Genomic DNA, 21,346 nt, shown 5'->3' with positions numbered 1-21,346 from the left:
TTTACATAATTAATTTTTACGCCGTGCATATAGGAAAAAGCGATTCTCTGCATAGTTATTTGGTTTATTTTTTATCCCGTTGACATCTCACACTATGTAACCTGTTAAATTAATTCTTCAGGTTACTACGGCAGTGTAGATACACATATTCGGTACATTTTTGGTTTTTATGCAATGTATGAGCAATAAAATATATTTTACACAAAATAATTACCTTTTTTTTTAAAATCTCATTAAGGGATAACTTTATATACAACTTTATTTTTTACTTATAATGTATTAACCTTCTCTTGTATGCTAATATATTATACAGTGTGACTATGTGACTAGGCTTCTGTGGAAGGGCAGCACATGTGCCATAACAGCAGAAAAACTGAACATGCAGCTCTGGGGTCATTTCTAGGTCCCGTCGGCTGACTGCAGAGGGATTCCCCGATCTTTGATTGAGTCACTGGGTTTCCAGTGACGCGATCAAAGAGGGGAGTTCCCTCTTATCATGCTGCGGTCACAGACCGCGGTGATCAAAGGGTTAAACAGATGGGTCGGAATGTTTTCCGATCCCAGCAGTGTTCAGGAGCTGTAAGTTACAGCTCCTGTTCAGAGGATGAGCGCTCACCAGCTTCTTCTACAGCGACATCAAAAGACATCACTTTAGACTAAGCACCTGCACCGCCAAATGACGGTTGGCGGTCGTAACTGGGTTAAGGGATGGTTTGGATATTTTTTTTTAATGCATGTTGTATTACTTTAAGGCAGCAATACATATGCCGGACATCTAGGACGACTGCTAAACCCTTCTCTGATGGCGGTAGTAAAATATGGGCAGGTCCGATTTTTTTTTTTTTTTTTACGGTCTTGTTTAATTGTTCCTTTTCCCGAGGTAAACAGTAGCAGAGGTGGCACTCTCACAGCCTCCATAGGAACATTATGCATTGTGCAAGTTGAACAAGCATGTTAGAGATTTCAGCCATTTTAATTATGGGGCAAATTTTAATTATCCCGACAATTATTAGAGGCTATGTAAACCTTTGATGTGAATTTTTTTAATTTAAATGTATGTATTTTGGCATATTACAAAATTTTTATTAAACGGTTATCCTTTGAGAGATGCAAATTCTATGTAGCCATTATACATAAAACCTGCATATCGTCGCTGTAAGAAATAAGATTAAATATGACTGAATTCCTATTATATGACGAAACAGCTTAATTTACAAAAGCATAGAACCACCATGTACACTTCTATAGACAGTTTATTACATTAAACAAACCAGATGAATAAAAGTTGTATGAACATACATCACTGCAGCTCTCGGCTTGTCTGTAGCCGTTCTTCTCTTTAGCGGCATCTTTATAATGCGAACAGACCCAGGGATAAAAGGTTAATCTACTCCTCTTCGATAAAGCCCTACAATGACATCCTATTGAACTCCAAATGATGTCATTTTAGAGGACACAAAAGCAGGCGCTTAGCAATGCTTTGTTATTTCCCTGGCTTAGAAGAAACTGGAATAAGTGAAAAATAAATGTCACTTACAAAAATGAAAACATTTAAAATGCAGAATGTGTCAGCAGGCAACATGACCAGCTATCACCCCCCCCCCCTCCACATAAGCTTCTAAGTTCAATGATAAATAAGGAAGAGGGGGGGGGGGGTTGGTTTCTAGTGGCGATACAGGCTCAACCTATGTTTGCAAAAAGGCTTCATTCTTCCCCTGTCCAGAGAGATCAATAGCAGTCTGTGGAGCTCTATGCAAGCATCCATAGGAAACAAGTAAATTGTGCAAGGAAGCAGAACAAGGGTAAACATCCTACTTGAACCAAGACATTATTCTCAACACTGCAATAACTGTTGCTAAACTTTATTTCTCCAAAATTAGGTATTGCAGGTGCAGGGAAGGGGAGTAGAGCTGGCCATACAAAAAGGTGTTATATGCTTTGGACAATCCCTGGTTCCTTGGCAATAAGCAGATCACAAAATTTCCCCGTGATCAGCTGTGATGGGTGGTGAAATCTGGCAGTAAGAGTTCAAATTTCCTACAGTGCCACCATAGGGCAAACTAAGCATTACACAGGGTCCATTCAAAACAACACGTTGTCTGTGTAACGCAGGACAAGCCACTCTCCTCTGCCCAAGAGATTTGGATCCTGAACAGAAGACCCCTCTTATCTCAGTATTCCCTAATGGGGTATATGAAAACAGGTTTTCTAAAATAGGACACACCCCTTTAAAGCCGGCTAAACCCACCAATCTTATAAATCAAATGCATATAGGGACAGCCAACTAACAAACCATCAGCTCCAAAAACAGCCGTAAAAAACGTCTGAAAATCAGAGGCTGTTTTGTGAACATTGCTTTAGTAATGCTCCAGTTGTCTTCAATGTTCCTCACAGACCCCAGCATCCCAAGTTAAAAAAACAAAACAAAAAAAAAAACGTACTTGGTCCACTTAAGACATTAAAATAGACTATAAAATTGCAAGAAAAAAAAATAAAAAAAAATTATTAAAGGCAAACATAGTTATCTAAAGTATCAGAAAAGCTGCTACTGTGTAGTTAAGTTTTATCACATTATCTATCAAAGTATTCACTTTTTATTCCACAGACTAAAATGTTAAAATACTTCACCCTTTATACACAATGCTTGAGTGTTACACCAAAACGAGTAAGGCTATATCTTTAGCGGGTGAAGATTAACTATTTGTACTCCGGTGCATAAATTAAGTGCTAAAAGAGCGTGCAGCTATATTATTACTCATATTAAGTGTTCATTAGTATTATTTTCTCCAAATGATATTAAGTGATATCAAGTATATCCTGCCCTATGCAAACCACAGTCAATAACATATTTCCATTTTGTTTCTGCACTTGCCATTGCGCAAGCAATTATGTTCTAGGCCAAAAACTCCAGGCAGCTCCTGGTAGCAAAATCGCTATGAGGATGGATGAAAATAGGTTTACAGCATTGTTGTCCAGTATGGGCTTCCCAGATATCAATTTTGCATCACTTGTTGGATGGTTGACAATCTTCCCAGTGTTTTCATCAAAACCTACAAGAAAACGTTTGATAGCAAATAAAATAAGTAGTGATATTTACAGCTTACGGCACACAATTACGTTTAAAGGCTATGCAAATGTTTGAAAGGTTTTGTTTTTTTTAAAATAAAAATGTGTATTAGGCCTTATTCACACGACAGGGTCCGAATGTCTGCCGGCCATGTTGCCGTTTTTAACGGCCGATTTTGCATCAGTTTTTTTCCCTATCCGTTTTAAAATCGGATGAATATCATTTGTAAATTTTTTGCAACACACTTTCCTCTGTAGATACTGCCACAGCCCCCTGAAGGTAGTGCCACACAGCCCCCCCCCCTTGTAGGTAGTGCCACACACCCCCCCCCCCCATTGTCGGTAGTGCCACACGGACCCCCCCCATTGTCGGTAGTGCCACACGGACCACCTCGTTGGTAGTGCCACACCGCCCCCCTGTAAGCAATGCCACACCGCCCCCCTGTAAGCAATGCCACACCGCCCCCCTGTAAGCAATGCCACACCGCCCCCCTGTAAGCAATGCCACACCGCCCCCCTGTAAGCAATGCCACACCGCCCCCCTGTAAGCAATGCCACACCGCCCCCCTGTAAGCAATGCCACACCGCCCCCCTGTAAGCAATGCCACACCGCCCCCCTGTAAGCAATGCCACACCGCCCACCTGTAAGCAATGCCACACCGCCCCCCATGTAAGCAATGCCACACAGACTCCCTGCAGGTAGTGCTACACAGACCCCTTGTACATAGTCACCCCCTATAGATGGCACCCCCCCTACTTTCCTGTGGGGGATTGTCCTGGATCGGAATCCCCGTCCACATCGCTGGGGATTCCGCTTCAGAAGTCCCTGACGTCACTGTGTCCATATATGAACACAGTGAAGTCAGGGACTTCTCCTGGAGCGGAATCCCCGGCCACAGCGTTGCCGAAGCTGTGGCCGAGGATTGGGGATTCTGCTCCTACAGGGAGCAAAAAAATACCCTCCTCCTCCTCACATGCACTTCGCACTGAGGAGGAGAGAGAGAGAGTGACGGAAGACATGGCCGTCACTTGGAGCACATTCAAGTGATGGCCATGTATTACCTGGCCCGATAGACTTCTACGGAAATCGGTCGTGTGAATAGCCCCATTTGGCTTAGTGTGTTAATAAACTCTATAAAGAGGCTCTGTCACCACATTATAAGTGGCCTATCTGGTACAAAATGTGATTGGCGCTGTAATGTAGATTACAGCAATGTTTTTTATTTAGAAAAAATATTAATTTTTGACGGCGTTATTACCTATTTTAGCTTTATGCTAATGAGTTTCTTAATGGACAACTGGGCGTGTTTTACTTTTTGACCAAGTGGGTGTTGTTGGAGAGACGTGTATGACGCTGACCAATCAGCGTCATATACTTCTCCCCATTCATTTACACAGCACATCGCGATATAGCTATGTGCAGCCACATAAACACACTATAACGTTACTGCAGTGTCTGGACAATGAATATACATTACCCCCAGCCGGGACGTGATGTTTATTCAGAATCCTGACACTTCGCTAACACAATCCCGACACTACAGCACAGCAAGCGTAATTTCGTTTGAAATGACAGTTTACAGCGTAATTTCAAACGAGATTACGCTTGCTGTGCTGTAGTGTTGGGATTGTATTAGCGAAGTGTCAGGATTCTGAATACACATCATGTCCTGGCTGGAGGCAATGTATATTCATTGTCAGGACACTGCAGTAACGTTAAGGTTTGTGTATGTGGCTGCACATAGCGATATAGCTATATGCAGTGTAAATGAATGGAGAGAAGTGTATGACGCTGATTGGTCACCGATTGGTCAGCGTCATACACTCCTCTGTACAACGTCCACTTGGCCAAAAAGTAAAACACGCCCAGTTGTTCATTAAGAAACTCATTAGCAAAAAGCTAATATAGGTCATAACTCCATCAAAACTGATTGTTTTTCTAAATAAATAAAAAAACACTGCTGTAATCTACATTACAGCACCGATCACATCATGTACAATATAGGGCACTTACAATGTGGTGACAGAGCCTCTTTAAATACATTATTAATTTATTCAAAACTTTTTACAATATAGCTGCTCTGTATTTACTATACAGAGCAGTTGTATCTAGCGCTATTCACTGAATCAATCAGTCCGTCCTGCGGACCCAACGGGTTCAGTGACAGTGGGTCCTGCATGTCTGACACACAGGGTCGACCTGTAAAGAGACACGCAGGACCCACTGTCACTGAATCAGTCAGGTCCGTGGGACTGACGGATTCAGTGACTAGCGCTACATACAGCTGCTCTGTATAGGGAATACAGAGCAGCTGTATCCCCTATACAGAGCAACTGTATCTTAAAAAGTTCAAATTATTTTTCATAAAATGCACACGTACACTTTTATAAAAAACAAACAATCACTGAAACGTCAACCAAATGGATATTTGTATAATCTGTTATTTGCCATAGATTGCTTATTTCCATATTAAGTATAACATTACTAAGAAAATGGGTAAGGAATAGTGATAAGTGTACTATAAATATTACTAGTGGGATAGATGGGTTATTAATACCCACAAGAAAAGCAGAGACGCTGACAAGGCCGGCCGCCTCCTCCTGTATGTGAATAGATTGGAACGTCGCACATCCTAACAGACGCCGTACATGTTCCTTCAATAGACTGGTGTACCTTGCCAAAACCAATTACAATAATACCGGGAATAACACCTATGTGAAACATGCTGGTATAACAGGATAACTCGCTGCATAAATCACATCCATTATGTAAAATACGCTGCTAGAAATATTACCTTTTTGAAATGACATTTTGGGATTTGTCAAGACATAATGAGGATAAAAGAAAAAGACACATGCCCTACTGTACAAGCACTGTAACCTGATGCAATAACATTTAAATTTGGAATACCCATATATTTTTGTATTGGAGCGGGCTATACAAATAAGTGGAAATAGATTGAACCTAACGTAGTGTTAAGGCTGGTAAAGACAAAAAAAATATATACATTGGAGATATCCATCCTGGGTACTTATAACCCTTCTATACTACTGGTAACATTTCTCTAAAAAAATAAATAACTCCAAAATAATAAAAATATAAAGAAATAATAAACGGCGACATAAAAATTTTAAGTGTACCAGAGAAAAGTGACATTTTTAAAATTACATCACTATATCTTACCCACTTTTCCTAGTAATTTAATATTAGTTTTTGTGGATGTACACCTGATGTAACAACATGCAACATCTCCGTGGTCACAACTCATTTCAATATTGACAAAGCATGATAGTTACATCCTAGCGTGAATATTTGTAAAATTACATAACTAAAATGTATTCATAAATAAAAGTTAACTTTTTTTTTGTAGTAAAAAATAAAATGTCATGTTCTGAAGGTTCAAACTAATCTATTATGACCCAACTGAAAAATAATGCTGGTGGTCGGAGCTTGATAACCAACATATTAGCTTGTGTCTGTTTTACACTGTACACTTACCGCTAAATAAAAGGGAAATGATAAGCTCACCTGTGTACTGCATTATTGCGCCAAGATAAGAGTCTAGTATGGAGCCAAGTAAGCCGGCCATCGCACCATACAAAATAATTGGCCACTGTGGGGCAGAATTTTCTAAATCATTCACAAACATAAGCTGAGCAACAAAATATGCTATGCCGACACATAAGCCACCGAGAAGACTTGCCAAGAGACCTATGAACGTGACGCCTCCATTTGTACCTGGAAAGAAACACAATTAATGCTGTATGTAGAATAACTTTGATGATTGTGAAGATGTAGTCTGCGAACATTGTGTTCAGAGCACATTGCAGTATTTGTAACTATGACCAACCCACACTATAATCGCAAATCTATCAGAATTTATTAGGGTAGCCTTTATTTTTTTTTCTAAACAGAATCACAGCGACGACTCATGCCGCAAGAGCTATTACGTGGTGCCAGGAAGCCATTCTAACCTCAATTGCCTTTAATTTGGTGAACGCCTCAGTCAAATTTTAAGGGTAACTAAACGTTTAAACTTCTGACATGTCATAGTGACATGTCAGAAGCTTTGATTGGTGGGGGTCTGAGAACCGAGACCCCAACCAATCGCTAAAACAAAGCATCAGCGAAAAAATAAAAACGTTACGGCTCTTCAAATATGGAGACACAAAAACAAATAATTTTTTTAAAAAAAGTGTTTTCCCTGTGTAAAAGTAGTAAAACATACAACAATAATAATACAAATTTGGTAGCGCTGCAATATTTATTATTAAGCCTTTAACCCCTTAAGGACGCAGACACTTTTGGACCTTATGACAGCCTCATTTTTTAAATCTGACATGTCACTTTATGTGGTAATATTTTGGGAATGCTTTTACCTATCCAAACGATTCTGAGACGGTTTTCTCGTGACATATTGTACTTTAAGTTAGTGCAAAAATTTGGTCGATATATTCAATATTTGTGTGAAAAACTCTAAAATTTAGAGAAAATTTGCAAAAAATTAGCATTTTCTAAATTCAAATGTATCTGCTTGTAAGAAAGATAGTTATACCACACAAAATAGTTACTAGTTAACATCCCCCATATGTCTACTTTAGATTGTCATCATTTTTTGAACATCCTTTTATTTTTCTAGGATGTTACAAGGCTTATAAATTTAGCAGCAATTTCTCAAATTTTCAAAAGGCTATTTTTTTAGGGACCAGTTCAGTTCTGAAGTGGCTTTGATGGCCTTATATATTTGGAACCCCCACAAATCACCCCATTTTAAAAACTACACCCCTTAAAGTATTCAAAACAGCATTTAGAAAGTTTCTTAACCCTTTATGCATTTCACAGGAATTAAAGCAAAGTGGAAGGAAAATGTGCAAATTTTATTTTTTTTTGCAGAAATTCCATTAAAATAAATTTTCCCTGTAATACTGAAGGTATTTACCAGAGAAACACAACTGAATATTTATTGCCCTGATTCTGAAGTTGAGAAATATCCCACATGTGGCCCTAGTGCGGTACTGGACTGAAACAAAAGCCCCGGAAGCAAAGGAGCACCTAGTGGATTTTTGGGCCTTCTTTTTCTTAAATTATATTTCAGGCACCATGTCAGGTTAGAAGAGGTCTTGTGGTGCAAAATAAAGGAAACACCCCAAAAAATACCCCATTTTGGAAACTACACCGCTTGAGGAATTCATCTAGGGGTGTAGTGAGCATTTTGACCACACAGGTGTTTTATAGATTTTATTAGAATTGGGCAGTGAAAATGAAAAATCACATTATTTTCCAATAAGATGTAGCTTTACCTCAAAATTTTTCATTTTTTCAACAAATAAATGAGGAAAAGCACCCCAGCATTTGTAAAGCAACTTCTCCAGAGTACGGAAATACCCAACATGTGGTCATAAACTGCTGTTTGGGCAAGCAGCAGGACTCAGAAGGGAAGGCATGCCATTTAGCTTTTGGAGCGCTGATTTTGCTGGTTTGATTTCTCGGCACCATGTCGCATTTGTAAAGCTAAGGTACCAGTACAGTGGAAAAAAAGTGACTCCATTTGGCAAACTACACCCATTGAGGAATTCATCTAGCGGTGTAGTGAGCATTTTGACCCCACACATGTCTCATATATTTTATTAGAAATGGGCAGTGAAAATGAAAAATTACATTATTTTCCAATAAGACGTAGCATTAGTTTAAAAAATTTCATTTTCTCAACAAATTAAGGAGAAAAAGCGCCGTAACATTTGTAAAGCAACTTCTCCGGAGTACGGAAATACCCCACACGTGGTCATAAACGGCTATTTGGACACACAGCAAGGCCCTAAAGGGAAGGAGCGCCATTTAGTATTTGGAGTGGAGATTTTATAAGATTCGTTTTTTGACACCATGTTGCATTGAGCTATAGTACCAGTACAGTGATACTCCCGATAAATTACCCCGTTTTGGAAACTAGATCCCTCAAAGAATTTATCTAGGGTGTAGTGAGCAGTTTGACCGCACAAGTGTTTTGCAAAAATGAGTAAACAATAGATGTTGCAGATTGAAAATTGCTGTTTTCCACAGATATGCCATTTCAGTGGCCAATGTGTTGTGCCCAGCTTGTACCACCGTAGACACACATCCCATAAATTGTTAAGCGGGTTCTCCAGAATACAGTAATACCCCATATGTGGTCATAAATTGCCGTTTGGGCACACTGCCAGGCTTAGTTGGACCACCATTTGGCTTTTGAAGCGCAGATTTTGCTTGGTGTTTTAGTGGTATTTTATCTTATAATGTGGGGGCATATGTAAGCTGGGCAGAGTACATCAGGGTATATGTAAGCTGGGCGGAGTACATCAGGGTATATGTAAGCTGGGCGGAGTAAATCAGGGTATATGTAAGCTGGGCGGAGTACATCAGGGTATATGTAAGCTGGGCGGAGTACATCAGGGTATATGTAAACTGGGCGGAGTACATCAGGGTATATGTAAGCTGGGCGGAGTACATCAGGGTATATGTAAGCTGGGCGGAGTACATCAGGGTATATGTAAGCTGGGCGGAGTACATCAGGGTATATGTAAGCTGGGCGGAGTACATCAGGATATATGTAAGCTGTGCAGAGTACATCAGGATATATGTAAGCTGTGAAGAGTACATCAGGGTATATTTAAACTGCGTAGTACATCAGGGTATATGTAAACTGTGAGGAGTACATCAGGGTATATGTAATATGTGAGGAGTACATCAGGGTATATGTAAACTGGGCGGAGTACATCAGGATATATGTAAGCTGGGCGGAGTACATCAGGCTATATGTAAGCTGTACGGAGTACATCAGGCTATATGTAAACTGTGCGGAGTACATCAGGGTATATGTAAGCTGTTGTGGAGTACATCAGGGTATATGTAAACTGTGAGGAGTACATCAGGCTATATGTAAGTTGTGAGGAGTACATCAGGGTATATATATGTAAACTGTGAGGAGTACATCAGGGGATATGTAAGCTGGGCGCAGTACCTCAGGGTATATGTAATCTGTGCGGAGTACATCAGGGTATATGTAAGCTGTTGTGGAGTACATCAGGGTATATGTAAACTGTGAGGAGTACATCAGGGTATATGTAAGCTGTTGTGGAGTACATCAGGGTATATGTAAACTGTGAGGAGTACATCATGGCATATGTTAGCTGGGCGGAGTACATCAGGGTATATGTAAGCTGGGCGCAGTACCTCAGGGTATATGTAAGCTGGGCGGAGTACATCAGGGCATAATAGGATGATGTAATAATGGGGTGAATGAATAATCCATGGATTGGTGTGGTCGCTTTGAACCAATCCTTTATACACAGGCCGGGTTTATTGGGTATTATACAAAACATCTGCGCTCCAGTGTTGCCTAATCTTTGACTTCTTCACTAGCCTTATAAGCAGCACAAGACCCTAAAGTTTCCTCAGCTCCGCTGCATCTACAAGGTCCACCTGTGGGGTCTAGCAAATGATGATGTGGAATATTTTGTGAAATTCTACTGGACCTAAAATATTAGTCTGGGCCGTCATTCAGCATCATTGCGTTTTGAGAGTCATAACGTGTTATTTTTCCGGTGACGGAGCTGTGCGAGGGCGCGTTTTTCGTGGAACGAGCTGTAATTTTTATTGGTTCCATTTTGTGGTACATGCGATTTTTTTTTTTAATCACCATTTATTCCATTTTTTGGGAGATGAGGAAACCAAAAAACAGCCAGTCTAGCATGTTTTTTTTTTACAGTGTTCACTGTGCAGTATAAACAACATGTTAACTTTATTCTGCGGGGTGATACGATTACAGCGACACCAAATTTATATCGTTTTTTTACGTTTCACTACGTTCCCACAATAAAAATACTCTTTTCTAAAAAAAATCATGTTTTAGTGTCGCCATTTTCTGACAGCCATAACTTTTTTATTTTTTAGTTGATATCGCTGCGGGAGGGCTTGTTTTATGTGTGACGAACTGTAGTTTCTATTGGTACCATTTTGCGTTACTTGCAAGTTTTTGATCACTTTTTATTAAAACATTTTTGAGACAAGACGACCAAAAAATAAAATGCTGTCATTGTTTTTTATTAAAAAAAATTACGGTGTTCACCGTGCGCTAAAAATAATGTGATATTTTTTATAGATCAGGCCGTTCCGAACGCGGCGATACCTATTATGTATAGTTTTTTTTCATGGTTTCATTTTTTTTCTAATAATAAAAAGGAGTTAATCAGGGAAACAGGGCAAGTGTTTTTATTATTTATTTTTCACTTTTTCTTTTACACTGACCTGGGGACATGAAGATCTGGTCTTCTGATCCCCGGTACAATACACTGCACTACTTATGTAGTGCAGTGTATTGTAACTGTCATTCATCAACTGACAGCGTATTAGGTCCTGCCTCGGGCAGGACCTAATAGGCTTCCGTAACTCGGCAACCAGGAAGCCTAGCAACGGCTTCCTGGTTGCCATAGCAACCATCGCCACCCACGATCCTTCGCTGGGGGGCCCCTGGGGGGCTTTTACTGCAGTTAAGCATTCCTTGCAGTTTCTTGTATTTAATCGCTTAAAAGAGGATCAGTCACTCCCAAACTACATCTAAACAGGGGAAATCATAGCCGGATATGGACAAATACCTAGAAAAATACTCGCCGCGAAAAGCGGCTGCAGGAGCTAAACGCAACCGGCAAATTGGGGACCAGCCTGAAACCTCGGATGCTGAAAGCAACATTGACAATGAGGTGCCTCCAAGTGCATCATTAATGGTCTCGTTTCCTCCTCAGGCCTTCAGAAGATCATAGAGAAAGCGCTCAGACGTGTCATGAGAGAACTGGCAGATATTAAACAAGTAGTACGACAGGTGGGAGCCAGAGTGGAGCTCCTAGAGGCTATCCTAACGCACAGCGATGCCACCGCCTCTGCCTTGACAAAGTGCCAAGCACATCTGAATTCCCTTCATGCTTACGTAGAAGACCAAGACAATCGCGGACAGCGAAATATTAGAACTAGAGGGGTTCCAGAGAGTTATCCGCCAGCTGAAACTTGCAGTAACACAACGAATCCTTGAATTTGTTTTGAGTTCAGATTCGCTGCCTGACTTGCATATAGAAAAAGCACACAGGGCTCTTCGCCCTAAACCAAAAGACTATGAAGCACCGCGGAATATAATCTGCAAATTGCTCGCCTTCACTACCAAGGAAACCATTCTTCAGAAAACTAGAGAAATGCTGGAATTGATTTTTGAAGGTCACAATCTGACATTTTTTCAAGATATATCTCCAACTACCCTGATCAAACGCAGAGCACTGCGAGCCCTGACAGATCGGTTGCGTAGCCTGAAAATTCCCTACAAATGGCTCTTTCCGCTTGGCATTTCATTTCATCATGACGGCAGGATGCACACTATTCGTTCACCTGAGGATCTACAAAGGCTGTGTCCACAACTGCAACTGAACCCCACTACTATACCCTCGTGGCTCCCATACACTGATGTTGATTCTCTTCCCCCATTGCAGAGACCAGAAGCCTGGCAGAAGTCTAGATGCCGCACACCGAAGACGACCCAGGCTGATATTCCACCGATATCAGATTTCATTCCTTCTGGCCCATGAGGTTTGCTTACTGCCTGTAAACTATTGATGGGTTTTGATTCACTAGCATATGACAGCAATTTTGCATGGTTAAGGATGTTGTGGTCATGACTGACCTGTTTTTTTTGACGGATGGTATTTCTACACTGTTTTTCCATTACTCTGGTATCTGTTATAGATGACCAGCTGACTGTTATTATGCAACATTGTATCAACATTGAATTTCCCTGAGCCGGAAAATGTACGTTCTCGCATGTAAAATGATACTTTATAACATACTTAAAGAGGCTCTGTCACCACATTATAAGTGCCCTATCTCCTACATAAGGAGATCGGCGCTGTAATGTAGGTGACAGTAATGCTTTTTATTTAAAAAAAACGATCTTTTTTCACAACGTTAGGAGCGATTTTGGTTTATGCTAATGAGCTTTCTTAATGCCCAAGTGGGCGTACTTTTACTTTCGACCAAGTGGTTGTTGTACAGAGGAGTGCATGACGCTGACCAATCGGCATCATGCACTCCTCTCCATTCATTTACACTGCACTAGCGATATAGTTATATCACTATGTGCAGCTACATACACAAGCCCTAACATTACTAAAGTGTCCTGATAATGAATACACATGACCATCCAGCCTGGACGTCATGTGTACTCAGAATCCTGACACTTCTGAATCTTTTTTGTGAGATTCCGGCAAGTGAAACCAAATCTCGTTTAGCTCCGTGATCTCGCGAGATTTGGTTTCACTTGCCGGGATCTCACAAAAAAAAAAAAAAAAAAAGAGAGAGTCAGAAGTGTCAGGATTCTGAGTACACATGACGTCCAGGCTGGATGGTCATGTGTATTCATTATCAGGACACTGTAGTAATGTTAGGGCTTGTGTATGTAGCTGCACATAGTGATATAACTATATCGCTAGTGCAGTGTAAATGAATGGAGAGGAGTGCATGATGCCGATTGGTCAGCGTCATGCACTCCTCTGTACAACGCCCACTTGGTCGAAAGTCAAAGTACGCCCACTTGGGCATCAAGAAAGCTCATTAGCTCCTAACGTTGTGAAAAAAGATAGTTTTTTTTCAATAAAAATCATTACTGTCACCTACATTACAGCGCCAATCTCCTTATATAGGAGATAGGGCACTTATAATGTGGTGACAGAGCCTCTTTAACCCTCCCCCATATAACTATAGTTGGTTTCAAAACGAACTATCCTAGCACTGTTGATCAGTGCAAGTGGTGTTCACCACTACAATCTACATCACTTCTTCTGTTAAAGGGAATGTGTCGCTAGAAAAATATGTATATACTGTTCGTATATAAATGATTACACATTGTTCTAATTTTTTTAATTTTTTCAAAAGTCAGGAAATATTATAAATTAGATTCTAATTTATAACATTTCCATGTGTTGATCACTAGAGGGAGCAATTCCCAAAATTGCAGCATTGGCATGTGGTAAAGCAACATCATTGCTTTATGCTGCAAAATTGAAGACACACTCGCTCTAGTGTCCTCAAACAATCCCCCCTCCTTTATCCTGGCTAGTGCCAGGAGAAAGGAGGGGGTTGAATGTTCAAACCTCCTACACTGTGTGCCGCCATTTTTGGAGCAAATGCACAGTGTAGGAGGATTAGATACAGTGGTAATCAGACAGTATAACACGAACATATACAGACATCACATACACAAACATAACTTACCTGCTCCTGCCGCCGCCGCTGCTCCTAGCTTCTGAACATATGGACGGAAGCCGCGACCGGAAGTAGTCATCTTACTGTCCGGCCGCGGTTTCCGGTCCACATGAAAATGGCGCCAGATATCGCTCTGCCGAAGACCTTCCTTTTGGACTGTGTGGGAGCGGCGCATGCGCCGTTCCTACAGACGGCGTACACTATAGTGAATGGAATGGCTCCTGTTCGCATTACCTATGGGGATGTATGTGCCGTATTCCATCTCTGTATGTGTCGTTTATCGACACACAGATGGAAAAAAAAAAAATGGCATCCCCCATAGAGAAGTAAAAGAAAGAAAAAAGTACAAACACAAACACAAATAAATAAAATTTATTTTAATGACAAACTAAAAGCAATAACGTATAAAAAAATGTTTTTTCGTGACACCTTCCCTTTAAGCATATATTGTGTTTTGAATTTTTTAATTTGTATTTTCAATACTTATGTCACGAATTAAGAGAACGTCTTTGAACGTCAAGGGTCTTAACTCTCCAACCAAGCGCTCCCAGGTTATCCATTCCCTCAAGAGGGTGGAGTAATCCGTGCTGCTTCTCCAGGAAACCCACTTCATGAAAGGTAAAACTGCCAAAGTTGCCCAAGTCCCCCTACACGTCTTGGTATCACGCTTGTAATGCAGATAGGAAACGTAACGGGGTCAGCATAGCATTTAGATCAGACGTCCCTAAAATTGCAAACGCTCTTATTTCTGTAGGGAACATATATGCTCCAAACACTGAGCTAATAGCGTGGCTCTCCGACACATTGGAAACCTTTTTTAATTTCTCCGAGGGTCTAGTACTCTTGAGGAGGGGGGGGGGGGGATTTATATTACGTTGGAGCCTGACAATGCACCAATCTCTCTATACTTATGTATGCACACTCTTCCTCCCCGACAATACAATTGGAAACTAAACGAGACACTTAACTCCCAAAAACCAAGACAACAAATAGAACAAGCTTTAACTTCCTACTTTACTGAAAATTAAATGGCAGATGTCTTACATGGCACCATATTGGAGGCACATAAATCTGTGATTAGGGAAGTTCTGATTGGTCTAGGGTCACACATGAAACGAGAACGCAACAGAAGTGGATACCCTGTTATCCCAAATTGTGGATTTGGAGAGTAAACACTCTTTAGCCCAGGGAGCACTCTCTGACCTGATCCTGTGTAGAGAAAAATTACGACAATGTCTGAATCTCCGTACGGCAAAGGCGTACGTTACCTCATCACACAAATATTATATGCATGGCAATAAGAGTAGCAAACTTATGGCATATTTAGCAAAAAAGAGGCAACAAAATTGCTTTATTGCCAAAATACAAACTGCATCTGGTACTATTGTTGAAGATACGCCAGACAGTGCCAATGAGTTTTGCTCCTTTTATCAGTGATTATATCACTGGAGGCCACAGGAAACTCCCCCTACACTCCAAGAGAGAGCTTCTCTACTCACATCTTTCTTGGATTCACTTGCACTACCCACTTTAACGCGAAGTCGCAAAGCCAGTCTGCTAACCCCATTCACACTACAGGAGCTCAATAGTACATTGTCTGAAATGCCCAAAGGCAAGTCTCCGGGTCCAGATGGCCTACCGGCCTCCTATTGCAAAAGAATTAAAGATATCATATTGCCCTTCTATTTGAAAGTTTGCAACTCCCTAAAGGACTGCCACAATTTTCCATATCAAACGTTGAAGGCGCATATTACTGTCATACCCAAAGAAGGGAAGGACTTGACTCAGTGCGGCAGTTATCGTCCTCTTTCATTGTTAAAGAGGCTCTGTCACCAGATTTTGCAACCCCTATCTGCTATTGCAGCAGATAGGCGCTGCAATGTAGATTACAGTAACGTTTTTATTTTTAAAAAACGAGCATTTTTGGCCAAGTTATGACCATTTTTGTATTTATGCAATTGAGGCTTGCAAAAGTCCAAGTGGGCGTGTATTGTGTGTGTTACATCGGGGGGGGTTTTTACTTCATTTACTAGCTGGGCGTTCTGACGAGAAGTATCATCCACTTCTCTTCAGAACGCCCAGCTTCTGGCAGTGCAGACACACAGCGTGTTCGAGAGATCACGCTGTGTCGTCACTCACTTCCTGCCCCAGGTCCTGCATCGTGTCGGACGAGCGAGGACACATCGGCACCAGAGGCTACAGTTGATTCTGCAGCAGCATCGGCGTTTGCAGGTAAGTCGATGTAGCTACTTACCTGCAAACGCTGATGCCGCTGCAGAATCAACTGTAGCCTCTGGTGCCGATGTGGCCGACACGATGCAGGACCTGGGGCAGGAAGTGAGTGACGTCACAGCGTGATCTCTCGAGAACACGCTGTGTCTTTGCACTGCCAGAAGCTGGGTGTTAACGAACAGAAGTGGATGATGCTGATTCGTCAGCATCATACACTCCCATTCCGAACGCCCAGCTAGTAAAAGAAGTAAACACGCCCAGATGTAACACACATAATACACGCCCAGTTGTACTTTTACTATAAACACGCCCAGTTGTACTTTTGCAAGCCTCATTTGCATAAATACAAAAATGGTCATAACTTGGCCAAAAATGCTCGTTTTTTAAAAATAAAAACGTTACTGTAATCTACATTGCAGCGCCTATCTGCTGCAATAGCAGATAGGGGTTGCAAAATCTGGTGACAGAGCCTCTTTAAATGTAGTTGTCAATCTATTTGCAAAGCAAATCTTACTGCCGCACTTGATCAATCCTGAACAGACAGGCTTTTTTAAAGGTAGAGTGGGTAAGCATAACACCACCCGTGTCGCGCATATACTCTAATATACTCGGTCTAGGAATATTCCATTAGTGTGGTTATCCACAGATGCTGAAAAGGCATTTGACCGGGTGGATTGGACTTTCATGACACAGGTGCTGGCTCGCTTCAGTTTTCCTCAGGCATTTATACTTATGTCCTTGTATACATCCCCAAGTGCGAGAGTTATGGGTGAATGGACAGCTTTCAAAAACCTCTCTTATAAGAAATGGGACCAGACAGGGGTGTCCCCACTCACCGCTACGGTTTAAACTGACTATAGAGACCTTGATACAGAGATTGAGACAAGAACCACTACTGGCAGGAGTGAGAATAGGTGAACGTACACACACACACACACACACACACACACACACACACACACACACACACACACACAACATGGCCGCTTTCGCTGATGACCTGCTTATCTTGATCACTAACCCAACCACAGCGTTAATTAAGCTAGCAGCCATTTTTCAGCAATATGGTGACTTGTCCAACTTCAAAATTAACGCGGCCAATTCTGAAGCCTTGTGTGTGTCATGTCCCCGAACACTCATGTCAACATTACAGCACATGTCGCCTTTTCCCCTACGCTTAGACTACATTAAATATTTGGGAACCATGTTGACCCCGTCTCCACAGTCCTGGTACCAGACTAACTATATTCCTTTAATTTCACATATTAAAACCACCATTGACACCTGGAAGATTCCATATATCTCATGGATAGGTAGAACGAACCTCCTTAAGATGATCGTACTGCAAAAAAATATTCTCTCTTTCAGTCCTTGCCTATTCCCCTTCTGAAAACTTTTTTTACCTCCTTGAAAAGGATTTTCTCTAAATATATCTGGAATGGTCCTAGACCTCGGATAGCGTATCACACCCTTACACTTCCCCAAAAAACTGGGGGAAATGGGCTAATAGATGTTGAGACATACTATCGTTTGGTACAAATAACAAGGACTATAGACTGGTATGACCAGTCCACACTTAAGATTGGGGTCCCTGTGGAGGAAACCACGATAGGTCTCCCATTAACATCTCTATTGTGGATGGCCAGCTCAAAGACTGCACCTTACCTGGCAAAAAAATCTGCTTACATTGGCATGCATACAGATGTGGTTGACCAATACATGTAAAAACCCTACATCAAATCCCATGGTCACAGATGTCTATTACAGATTTGGTAATATCCCAAACTAAATACCCATTGGATTGTCCTACTTTACCTAAAGCAGCGTTTAACAGCACGTATGACTCCATCCGGAGGGATGGTGCGGTCCCTACCGTCCTAGAGCTGAGGGACTCCTCAGGATTTGCGTCGATTAACTTCCTCACCCATTTCCATCTTAAACAGTGTTATCTAGAGGTGCTTAAGGGTGATACCTATGGACGCTCGGAGACATGGCTGGAGACACTTTTGCTTTTGGGCAGACCACCTAAGAAAACAATATCCCTCCTATATACGAATCTCCTAAAAACGTATACCACCGATACCCTTCCCTAAGGCCTGTGTGCAAGAATTAACTATGACCTTTACGGAAAAAGAGATAGGGGAGACTTACAAGAACTCTAGGTGTATTCAACTTCAGGAATCCACATATAAACTCATTACCAGATGGTACAAGACCCCCTGGGTCTTGAGCAGTATTTATCCAGGCACCTCATCACTATGCTGAAGATGCCACAAGACAACGGGTACATACCTCCATATCTGGTGGGAATGCGAAAAGATAGCTCCATACTGGGTTTCTATACGGTCCCTGTTGAACACTATAACCCAATCTTCCATTACAATTGACCCCTGCTACGGTTCCTAAACATAGTGTCGCCATCTACTGAGGTCAAACCTGGAATGCTTTGGAAGCAATTGTGTGGTGTGGCTAAGGCGCTTATACCACTGTATTGGAAAACTGAGACAGCCCCCCCAATTGGACACAGACTTAGGAAAGGCGCCCACTTAGCAAGGATGGAGGAGATATCCCATATAGAGTTATATATATATATATATATGTTAAATTCCAAATAATTTGGAAACCCTGGTCAACTTTTTGAGAAAACAAAAACTATAGCAATTTCTAGGTTGATGATAATGTACAATAGATGGTTTGACCCTCTGATGTACTATGTACACGTGTCTCTTCAGGACAGATGCTTGTCATATTTCTTGATTGTGGACATGACCCTGGCTCCACATCCTTCATTCGCTACCCCCCATGTCCCCACCTTCTCCCCCTGATCTTAAAATAACGGTTTCATTATTTTGCGGTTTATAGATACTGCTTATTGATTGTAAGTTCACATCGCTTGACTTTTACTATCCAAGGTATCCAGGTACTTGTATACATTTTGTTATGTTCTGAAAAGGATTTGACAATTGTATTTTGCTTTATTTTTCTTTTGTGCTCCATGTAAAAAACAAGCGGAGGAGGATCGGTCACTAGTTTATTAATGCCATATCTCCTAACTAAATCTAAAAGGCGCTATGATGCTGATAACTACAGTGTATTATTATTATTTTTTTTTTTTTAAAGTTTAGTTTATTATTTGAAAAATATGCAAATTTGGCCATACTTGCCAAATGGGGGGTTACTCGCTCTTTTCACTCTGAACAGCGTCTTACAGAAAACATTACACCGCCCGATCAGCGTCATACAGTTCTCCTCTTTCCAGCAACATAGCATGATCATATAGCATACAGCTTCCATTCCCAACTGGTGATACCTCCAGTTGTTTCACGGCTAGAACTGCGAATCTTATCTTTCATATGCCACCAGAACCAATTTTCTAGGTGGTCCACAGCCAGAAATATGGCTATTTGAAGTGATCCCCCTTCCCTCCAGCCTCAGTCGCTCACACTGCGAAGCAGATTCATGTGGATAGGACAGCGTCAAAGGCTGTGACGTGGCTCCACCTCAGCAGAATCGCTGCGGTTGACAGCCCCTTTTCTAGTATAGCCTCATTTGCATATTTAGAAAAAAGTTCATAACTTCAAAAAAATAAACAATTTGGGACACAATTTTCACTAGCATTATCAGTGTGACAGCGCCTATTACCTAGGAGACTAGGCATTACTAAGGATATGTACTCTCTCGTGCGCCTAAGCAGGCCATTTATCAACTCAAACGTTTACCAACATCTGGATTGCATAGCTTTTGTTCTGTTTTTACAGCTTGCAGAACCTTGTAACCAAGGTCAGCATCAACTGATGCAAAAAGTGTCCACCTCGTAAAATCCGGAGAAGGTGTGACTGGAATATCATGAAGCAGTTTTGCAAACTTTCTGCACCAGAGCCCTAGAAGCACTGGGTGCCAAGTTAGAGAGCTCTAATCCAGAAGGGAAATCAATCACTTTTGCATGATAGGCTTCACAAAAACCCGAGCAGATTCTACTTGCTATGGTTGACTTGGAGGCTACTACGTCGACTGATCAGGATGACAAATAGGCAGTCAGATTACCGGTAGGAAGAAGCAACATGAAGGTACAAGAGGATAGCCTGCACCACGTACGGGTTGTGAAGAGACCATTACCATTAATGAGAGGGACAGAAGACAGGTAACACGATCTCCTCGTTAAGGTGGAAGGCCTTGTGTTGGTGGAGAATTTAGAGTGGTGAGTGATCAGAAAGAGCTGCTAGCTCAGGACACTTGCCTGGGAGGTCACCATGACTAAAAACTCCACAATACAGAATAGAAGACTCACTAAAACATCCCTCATAAGTTTAAAAGGGAGGAAGTTGGAGTGTGTCCAATAACAAATTCAAATCTCAAGGCAACAACGGGGACCTATATGAAGAGGGTCGCATGTGCAATCCCCATAAACGAATGTTTTCACATGAGGTTTTGAGGTCAAAAGTCGCTGAGAGAGGATGGAAAGGGCAGAAACCTGACCATTCCAGGAACTAAGAGTAATCCCAAGTGGACTACGTCCGCATACCAGGGGCGCCTTGGCCAATACAGAGCCACTTGAATCACTGGGTGCCCTTTCACGACCTTTGACCGCAGAAACTGTTAGAAAGGGAGAACAGAGGTCACGGGAATAAAAAAAGGCATTGGTCACAACGGCCAGAGAATCGCAACGAGTTGCTGTACCTTATGATGCAGACATGACTCCATTGGTGGCAGATTTGAGCAAATACGTCAGATTGAAGAGATCATTCCATGGGATCTGTCTGTTCTGACTTAGAT

The 21,346-nt window shown here is 41.5% G+C and overlaps 1 protein-coding gene across 3 annotated transcripts in view; it reads right to left on the bottom strand.

Annotated features, from left to right (window-relative positions):
* Positions 1–21,346, bottom strand: part of TMEM19 (transmembrane protein 19) — a 67,239-nt gene that overhangs the window by 26,869 nt on the left and 19,024 nt on the right. For 2 of the 3 annotated variants that reach the window (XR_012882388.1, XR_012882387.1), the window contains exons 6-7: positions 6,596–6,805; positions 2,873–3,050 (exon numbers count right to left, since the gene is read on the bottom strand). Coding sequence is in view for 1 of the 3 variants with exons in the window: in XM_075856958.1 (XP_075713073.1) it covers positions 2,887–3,050; positions 6,596–6,805 (374 nt within the window). In the remaining 2 variants the exon portion in view is untranslated. Of the gene's footprint in view, positions 1–1,235; positions 3,051–6,595; positions 6,806–21,346 lie in introns of those variants that run through there. The other variant, XM_075856958.1, reaches the window with a different exon arrangement.

Source organism: Rhinoderma darwinii, chromosome 3, assembly GCF_050947455.1.
Source record: "Rhinoderma darwinii isolate aRhiDar2 chromosome 3, aRhiDar2.hap1, whole genome shotgun sequence".
Classification (NCBI taxonomy): Eukaryota; Metazoa; Chordata; class Amphibia; order Anura; family Rhinodermatidae; genus Rhinoderma; species Rhinoderma darwinii.
This window is presented reverse-complemented; position numbering and strand designations above follow the sequence as displayed.